The sequence below is a fragment of the Triticum aestivum genome, chromosome 2D (assembly GCF_018294505.1).
Source record: "Triticum aestivum cultivar Chinese Spring chromosome 2D, IWGSC CS RefSeq v2.1, whole genome shotgun sequence".
Lineage (NCBI taxonomy): Eukaryota > Viridiplantae > Streptophyta > Magnoliopsida > Poales > Poaceae > Triticum > Triticum aestivum.
Genome location: NC_057799.1, coordinates 61,166,845 through 61,176,158, shown reverse-complemented (window position 1 = coordinate 61,176,158; position 9,314 = coordinate 61,166,845). Strand labels below are relative to the sequence as shown.

At 42.6% G+C, this 9,314-nt stretch overlaps 1 protein-coding gene across 1 annotated transcript; it reads left to right on the top strand.

Moving 5' to 3' along the window:
- The first annotated feature begins 6,856 nt into the window (after positions 1 to 6,856).
- LOC123048707 (uncharacterized) lies at positions 6,857 to 7,778 on the top strand. The gene is made up of 3 exons (XM_044471751.1): positions 6,857 to 7,072; positions 7,185 to 7,273; positions 7,413 to 7,778. The coding sequence occupies exons 1-3, from the start codon at positions 7,022 to 7,024 to the stop codon at positions 7,564 to 7,566; spliced, it is 294 nt and encodes a 97-aa protein (XP_044327686.1). The 5' UTR covers positions 6,857 to 7,021; the 3' UTR covers positions 7,567 to 7,778.
- Positions 7,779 to 9,314: the final 1,536 nt, after the last annotated feature.

The window sequence follows — 9,314 nt, the reverse complement described above, 5'->3', positions numbered from 1 at the left end:
TTACTTTCTTTAAATATGTGATACACGCAATTTTCGATCAACAATTTAAGCTGTAGTGTACAATTTCAAGAATCTTTTCCTAGCAAGCTATCCTCACTGCCCTTTCTTTAAACATATCATATTCCGAAAAAAACATATGCAAGTACCATATTTGGAATAAGGTTATTCAGATGCTAGTAGCCCTTCAAGCTTAAATTTCACTTGATTTTTCTTTACAGTTGTTCGGTTTCTCACATAGTATGATTACCACAGTGACTTTTGTCCCTAGAAAACATAAATTTTGTTGATCCAGGTATCTATGTCTGGAAATGCATCACAACCTACAATGGTACCTAAACAAACAATTTTTCAAATGTTAGGACCATCTATTATTAATGTCACTCTCTTTTAGTGTTCTATTCTTTAGCTTTTCCAATTTACTCGTTCATTCCTTCCTAGATATACTTTAGCCAAATTCTATATCTAGACAGGAAATTCTCCATTTTTTGTTTAACGGAAGCGTGTAATTCCACCTTCAAACTTACTTCTTTCTTCCACATTTATGTGTTTCTTCAGCTGGATGTGCAAGCTTTAGCAGAAAAAATCGTGTTTCAATTGTTGAGAAGAAAGTATAAAAGAATTAGACTACCATTTCTCAAGGATTTCATGGATAAACATGTACGTTTATTATAAATTCACTAGTTTAGTTGTTGACTCGGCTATTCTATTGAACAATTGTGCAAGAGAATCATATGGGGGAGTTGCCATCTCACAGAATGGTGCACTTGATGTTAGCACGTGCCCCATGTTTATTTTCTACCGAGTGTCGGTCGAATGGTGATGTTGGTCTTGTCTCCAAGAAACCACTTTTCGGTTGTAATCTTTGGATATTACTATGTGGCATGGAGTTTGTCAATGTCAACTACTCCCTGCGCAAAAGGACTTAAGTAGTATTTTTTTTATGTTGCCTCTTTCATAACAATGAGATTGATTTTCTTTTGAAATTTAAAACAGCAGGAGAGGCTCCTACTGTTGCTTTATTGAATAGGGGGTCAATTACATTTTACATTTTATACATAGCCATAATGGCCAAAGGAGAGAAAAAGCAAGTGTCTACATTTTACACGGAGGAGTTTTGGTGTACAATCAAGGACTGCATCAACCCTTGGATGAAAGTAGTAGCATCTCCTTGAGTCCTGAATGTTAAGATCTCCAGGTCTTTCTTTAGCATCCTCAATCAGTCCAAGTGTCAAGCCACCTCACCATCAAACATTACCTTGTTTCTTTGTTTTCAGATGTTCCAAGCTGCTAGTATAGTGATTTCTTTGAATACAGGTTTGTGCCAAGTTGTCGAAGTTGTGTCAAACATTATCTAGATGTCTTCGTTTGAGTCCCAATTCACTCCAATTATTTCCCAACATCTTTTGGCAATTTGGCAATCATAAAAAAGATGTTTGTTTGTTTCAAGATCAGCAAGGTTGCACAGCAGGAAAGAGTGATCGTCTCCAATGTTGAAGTGTCTTCTTAGTAGCATATCTCTCGTGTTGACCCTGTCCACTAGCATGAGCCATGCAAAAACCTTGTGCCTCATGATACATTTTGATTTCCATATTGAGGTTATATAGCGTGGGGCAGCTATATTTCGGGAGAGGAATCTGTAGAAATTTTTTGGTTTGTAATGTTCATCTCCCCAACATAAGATCCATTCGTCAACACCCATGTGGTCCAGCATCATGGCATTGATCACAGACATGATATAATCCAGTTCTGATCTTGCTTCAATAGATAACGGTAGCTGAAACAACACTGTTGGGTCTGGATTTGAGTGTAGTTGAGCTAATGATAAGTCCTCATCATGAGCATATGAAAATAAATGATTGTGAGAATCCATGAGCACTCTATCTCCCTGCCAGAGTTCTTTCCAAAAGAGCACTGTGTCACTAGCCCTCGGCACACAGGAGGTGATACCTCTATATATATCCATTAAAGAAAAACATCTGTCCACCAAAACGAACCGCAAGCTGGTTTTGCATGAGGAGCTCCATGTTCATAATATGCATTCCAGGTTATCATGACCCAGGGGACATCAGCCTTATGAATGAATTTATGTATATATTTGATTAGCAAGGCTTTGTTTTGAGCTTTGAGATCAAGCACACCCAAGCCACCTTTTTTCTTGGGGCGACAAACCAAGTCCCACGCTGCCAGGGAGTGAGTTTTTGCATCTCGATCTAAGACTTTTCTGCAAAGGCAGTGGCGTCTTGCCCGATCAAAAATGTCAATTAATTTCAAAGGGAGTTTGAGGACACACACGGCGAATGAGAGCAGAGATGAAAGTGCTGAATTAATGAGTTGTACTTGTTCACCATAAGAGAGCCAGATTGCCGTTCCAGTTAATATGCGTTCGATTCTATCCACAAGGGGCATGAGCTCTCTCACAGTCGGCCTTGTGGTACCCAATGGAAGTCCCAAGTATGTGAATGGCATTCTCCCAACTTGGCATCCAATTTCCAATGCTAATTGTTGTGCTTTCTCTTCCTCAACATTTATGGGCATCAATTGTGATTGTCTGTAACTAATTTTAAGCCCAGTTGCCCTAGCATAAGAATCTAGAATTGCTTTAATAGTGTGCAGTTGATCACTTTCGGTAGGTAGCACAATGATTGTGTCGTCGGCGTATTGAATGACCGGATATTGTTCCGACGCCGGTTGCTCAATCGGTAATTTTAGATGTCCCTCCTCCCATGCCTTGTTGACCAAGGATTGTAGTAGATCGACGGCAATGACAAATAGCAGCGGAGACATCGGATCCCCTTGATGAACACCTCTTTTGCATTTAAACTCTTTCCCAGGCACTCCATTTAGAAGAACAGAAGGTGTTCCAGATTCAAGAATCATTTTTATCCACATGCACCAGCGATCATCAAAACCTTTGCACTTTAGAATGTTAAGTATGAAGTCATGTTCCATAGTGTCGAAGGCTTTCTCAAAGTCTAACTTTAGAATAACAATTTCTCTCCCCGATTGTTTGCATTGATGTATATATTCGAAAGCCCAGCCTAGGTAGTCCTGAATCTTACGAGTTTTGATGAATCTGTATTGCTTACGATGGACAATTTTTAGAATCCATTTTTGTAATCGCTCTGGATAACAATGAGATTGATTGGCTGGCTGAATATGTCCCATGAATGTTTGTTTTAGATCTGGATATTCTCCACGCATGAATGTTGGCTCATTGAATAGATATATAACTGGCTGGTATTGGTTGTTTATTAGTATGTGGTATGCTTTCCTCCTTGTTTAATTTTCGGAAATAAAACCAGGTGATCATGCTGCTACATGTGACCCGGATTTCAGTGGTAGAAAATTCTGCTATCCACCATTGTGCACATACCATCAATTGCCTTGGCCAATAAACTGGAAAGTGTTCTAACACGAGACATATTGTGTGCATCATACTGCCTCTATATCAAAATATAAGATGTTTATTTATACCCCCTTTATATAAAAAACTTCTTATATTTTGACATAGAGGGAGTACGTGTCACAAATCTCATATCCTGAATCATACAGATTTGCAACGACACAATGCCAAAAGAAGACATGATCTCATCATGCCAAAACTTAGACTTAGGACTTTGGATGACTGGTGACGTGCACGTGCCCTAGATAATCAGAAAAAAGAATTCCCCTTTTGTGCATTTTTTCAGTTTAAGGGCAAACTCAATTAGTGCATCTCTAACTAGCTAGCCGCAGCTGCACCCAGTTACGCGGTCTAGAGACTTGTTGGACGAACCTTTGTATGGACGGGCCAAAATAACGAGATCTTGTTGCGACTACACCAAGGCTCCTTGTTGCAGAGGGCATGCAAATTAAAGGATAATTTGCTGGATAATATTTTTGTACCTTTCGAATAAAATAGAACGGCTAACAGAAACTTTGATAACACCCACACCATAGAAAGTAGTAAGAAAGGGTGCCGTTGGACTACACATGCAAGTTGATGAACTCACAAGGGACTGAAACCGCCATTTGTTTCACTTTAATTTATTTTATTTTATTTTCACGACAAATGTAGTCTCCCCTCAAATTGGATGACATAACTTTTATCAATCTGCGAGAAATGTAGGATGAATATATTCTCCCCTCAAGCAATCTTGCAATAAGATACAAGTAGTCTCTTGTGTCCCGAACACACCTAATACTGTTGTCAAGTGTATAGGTTCACTACTTCAGCGAAGAGATTGATAAATTGAATGATAGATAATTTGGATGGTGCAAATATTTTTGTATTTTTTGAATAAATAAAAATTACAAGGTAACAAGATTTAAACGTGACTGAAACAAGGTTTGTAATTATTGGAAACAAAGCCTAGGGTGCGTAGGTTCACTAGTGTCAACACTCAACACTCAACATTATAATTTCATTAAAATACTTGATATAACCTCACAACTTTCCTTTTTTTTATTGGATCAACTATGGGTGAGATCTCATAAGTGCGCAAAGAGCGAACCACCTCAAAAGTTGTCTTTCTAATGTTAATCTGTTGAACCACCTCATTGTCTACCTCAGGCAACCACATAATTATACTACGACAATACAATGATCTTTATCATTCTAACCCTAACCTATCAAGTCACCCCAATGTCACACCGAGTGTCTCCAGAAATTATACTAGATAAGCATCATGTGATATCATTAACTACCAAAGTTCAAGAATACAAAATCAACAATATTCGAACCATTAAGTTACTCATCATGAGAGGTGCATCATACAGTTCAACTAATCATAAATGCCCAAGATCATAATCATGGTGGCAATTCGTAAGGTCGGGAAAGAGAGATACATGACATATAGCTACTACCACAAATCCTCAGCTCGATAGCCCACTTGGTATGTGATGTGGAAAGCGAGGAACTTGATAGCCCACTTGGTGAACCGTCATGTGGTCTCTTGTTGCGATAGATGTCTGATAGAGGGGAGGTGCTGACCACATTTATGAGGTGAGCCTGGAAGTAGTGAACGAGCTTCTGCAATGCCATGATGATACTTGAGAAGCACTACCAAATCAAAGTCAACATGTGTTGTAGCCACCACTTTCCATGATCCCAACAGTGACGTGCATAGCATGGTCTTGACGTGAGATGCCACACAAGCGAAGACAATGCTCGCACAAGCAGCTAGTCCAGTCACGACAAGAGCCGGCCACCATCACACTTTTTGGCGAAGGTTCAGGGAGGAAGGTCGTCGGCACCACCAAAATCCCAAATTGGGGCGCTCCGATAACCCGCACTGTCCTCATGCTCCGTTGTTCTCGTTTGTGGTGTCAGAAACAGTCGGAAAACACATACTCGTTGTTGTCTTCGTATCTAAAGATCCAAGATCCCCCGTCTCGTCTTGGCAACAATCGCCTAGCAGAAGAGGACCACACCTTCACCTTTGCGCCCGAGCGGACATATTAGGACACAAGATGACGACGTTGTTGCCCGTGTAGTTATATATGAGACCTTTGCAAGGTGTTGACGGGGAGAGACCGGAGGTCGCGCCCTCCCACCTTAGAGTCGGCGCTCGATCCATGCCTTACAACCTTTGTGGTGATGTTTGCCATCTTGGCACTAACATGTGGGCATGATTTACATGTCTATATTAACGTGATTGTGTAAATAATTGTTTACCTAATAAAATCCTGCATGTGATTTATCTGCCAAAATAAATGCTAGAATTTTAATTGGTAAACATGGTAAGCATTTATTGGATTACCAAAGAAAATAATTTTTCATTTGATAAATGAATTAAAGCTGAGACAAAGACAGTTAAGGTGGTTTTCAAAGAAAATGGAAGCCGGAGCCTTTACCTGGTAAGAGATGACAAATCCTGCCATTTTTTGCCGCAAAATTTTGCTTCTCCCTAGAAACTGTCACACGTTTTGTGAGAAACCGATAACCCATACAACTAAACTTGTCATCTAAAACGTTCGCAAATGCCAACCCCTCCTAGCGAATGTTGTCGAGATACTGCGGTCCTAAAAATAAAGATAATGATGAAGATTTGTTGCAGAGTGGTTAATTACTTCACATTTTTCGTGGTTCAGTAGAATTTGCACTCAACCCAAACTAACATGTCCTAGCCAGCCGCCGCCTTCAAAAAGTTAGGGTTCTCTGCCTCCCGCCGGTGCCGGCGCCGGTCCATCCCGTCTCCGGTGGCCTTAGGGTCATGGAGACGGAGTGGATCTCGGCCCTTGCCGGTGGGAGGACTCCGTTTTAGATCTTTTTTCGAGCTTTGTTAGGGTTTGTGTCCTGCTCAGGAAGGCTAGACGACGGCGGCTCCTTGAAGATGGAATAAAGGTCTCCCCGCCTAGCCCCCGTTCCGGTGATGCGTCTAGCATCATCGGTGGGTGTGTGGAGGTGTGTCTCCGGTGGATCTATCTTTGGTGGATTTGCTCGGATCTGTTCGTCGTTCGTCTTCGTTCGTGTGTCTTCAGGTTTGATTCTTTTGATCTACACTCTTCATCTGCGGTGGTTGCTGTTCTTGTGCGTTAGTTCTATGGGGCCTGCACGACGACTTCCCGACTGTCTACTACAACAACGTTTGCCCGGCTCCGGCGCGCCTTCGGCTTGCTTCAGTGCTTGTAGTCGTCGCTAGATGGTCTACGGATCTTGTTTCTAGTATTCGTTGTACTACCATGATTGAAGATGAATAGATTGAAAGTTTTTCCCGCAAAAAAAACCCAAACTAACATGTTCGTTGCGTCACGTTTCGTGTTTTTGCTCACACGGTACCATTACGGCGCGGGCGTGACCGGTTCACGTGTCGTACGCGTTACCAAGCAGCGCATTTGGTCACCGCACGCTGGCGAATCTTCACTCCTCCGGTCTTCGCAAACTCCACGTCCCACCGCGTCAACCAAACGCGCCTCGCCCGCTATATAGCGACCCGGGTTGACACAGAGCCAACCCCCTCCCGTGCTAGTTGGCAACCAGCAACGAAACTACTCCCGCAGATCAATCCTTGGGCGAGAAGAAAGAAAGGAAGAAACACCAATGGCGGCCGCTGGTTCCTCCGCCGCCTGGAAGCGCTGGCTCCGCCCTGAGGTACGATCGTAGATCGGAGTTTTTCTTTTCGTGTTCCGTGACGTCGCTGGGTTTTCGGTGGACCGATTTGATCTGGCTTTCTCGCCATGAATCACGCGCTGGTACGGTGCAGGTGTACCCGATCTTCGCGGCGACCGGCGTGGCTGTCTCCATCTGCGCCATGCAGCTCATCCGCAACATCACCACCAACCCGGAAGTCAGGTACCGACCAAACCCCAACCCGCGCCCCGTCTCGTCGGCGGAGACCCCGATCTGACTGGCTTCAACCGCCGACGGCCGACGAAACCGTTTTCCAAATCTGAAATCGCGCCGCCGTTCGCTGTCGTGTCGATCTGTGCAGGGTGACCAAGGAGAACCGGGCGGCGGGGATCCAGGAGAACTTCGACGAGGGGAAGCGCTACTCGCAGCACGGCTTCAGGAAGTTCATCGACCGCCAGCGCCCCGAGATCATGCCGGCGATCAACAACTTCTTCTCCGACCCTCCCAAGTATTAGTTCAGTTCAGTTCAGGCAGGCCGCGAATACCGCTCGGATGCACTCTTCTTTCGTTCCAAAGATTGCGTCCGGATTTTAGAAACTGCCCATGATGTTGTTTGTCATAATTCGAATCATTTACATGCATGGCCATGGATTGATTTGATTGCCTGGCTGTACGCTTTTGATCGTATCTCGAACTTGATCGGGTTAATTTGCATGTCGTTTTAGAATTGAGTGCCTCCTACCAAGAGGAAATATTTGATCATGTTACGATTATTACTTATTTTTGGTTTTCTTTTAGGCATCCGCAAGTTAATTAGCGGCCGTGTGTTGTTGCTGTTTAATGCCCTCCAATTGCTTCACGGCAGCACTTAGGGCACCGCCACTAATTTTTTTTCTTCAGAAACGGACCACAAGCACGTTAGCCAGAACCCAGCTGCAAAAACTTTTGGGCCTCTTCTCAGCTAAACCTAGAACCCAAGAAGCCCAATACAAATGTTCTTCCAGCAACTTTGATTCATCTCATTCAGAAAAATCTTCTAAAAAAAATCAAATTCAGAAAAATCTGGATATCAGGAGGGTGGCAATTAATAAGGCCTACAATGCAAGGTGCGCTTAGAGAAATAAACTATTTTATTCTTAAAATTTCTAGTGCATATTCGTAAAGGATAGACGCTTAATTAGGCACCCCTCTAGAGATGCAAGTATTGATGCTTAAGCATGTTGCATTGTACAAGGTCTAACCCATTCCTTCCCAATTCTGATTATTTTCTAACTATTTTAAAATGAAAAGACAATTGGCTATTGGCCAATTCATATAACACCTTGCGTGCTTATTTAAGAAAAAAAAATGCCATTGGCCATTTCGTTGAACACCTTGAATGTTTCGCTTGCCGAAAAGTGTGGTGGCACGTTGGAACTCGTCGTCATGGCCGAAGGAGGAGCATGGGTGAGGGAGTGCGTCATGACTTACAGAGGGAGCGGGAGGCGGCGATGGCCAGTGACCATGAGCTTATGCTCGCCGGTGTGAGACGTTGATGGTGAGAGGAGGCAAGGATGCCAGAAACAAGTAGGGACGCTAACGGGGCCAACATGTCTCATCAGAGTCTGCGTTTTGGGAGGTGGCGGTTAGTGAAGAAAACTTCTCTCATATTTTTGCATTGAGAACTAAGGACTGGGAGGGGGAGGTTGGTTTATATGCCAAAAAAAGACTGTGTAAACTAATTGTGATGGGTTGGAAGGTTATCTCTACTATTAAAGGGGAATTGATAGGTTCACCCACCTCCTCTGGTCCTTTCCTTCCCACGCCCCCTTTTTGATTTCCTGTTTGATTTATTGGGTAAATCTCAATCGATGTCACACAAAATAAAACCAACATAATTTGAGTGATTTGTAATAATAATCTAAACCAAATTGTTCTTTCCCCAAATCACGTCATGCATTAACTTAATCAAATCAAATCTTACCAAACCTACCCATATGCATATCAAATCCTACCAAATTCAACTAGATCAAAACTTTCTTTGCCTTCCCCTACCCATACTCTAATCAAATTAAATCTTACCAAAATCTAGAATATGGTAGCTTATAGGGTATACGTCGGGCATGATTGATGTTGAATCACTACAATATGTGCAACAAAGGAGCGTACAGAGGGCGAGTAATACATATGCATAGTAAGATTAAAACTTGGGCCACAAAACATTTGACATGTGTGAAATGGAAGCAATTATGCATATAGTGATAGATGGGACTGCCACAATTTA

What these genes read in the sequence shown, in the direction of transcription:
- LOC123048707 (XM_044471751.1), top strand. Translation starts at nt 7,022, where the DNA reads ATGGCGGCCGCTGGTTCCTCCGCCGCCTGGAAGCGCTGGCTCCGCCCT. An exon ending in AGCGCTGGCTCCGCCCTGAG is followed by an intron (nt 7,073 to 7,184) that starts GTACGATCGTAG and finishes GGTACGGTGCAG; the next exon opens with GTGTACCCGATCTTCGCGGC. An exon ending in ACCACCAACCCGGAAGTCAG is followed by an intron (nt 7,274 to 7,412) that starts GTACCGACCAAA and finishes CGATCTGTGCAG; the next exon opens with GGTGACCAAGGAGAACCGGG.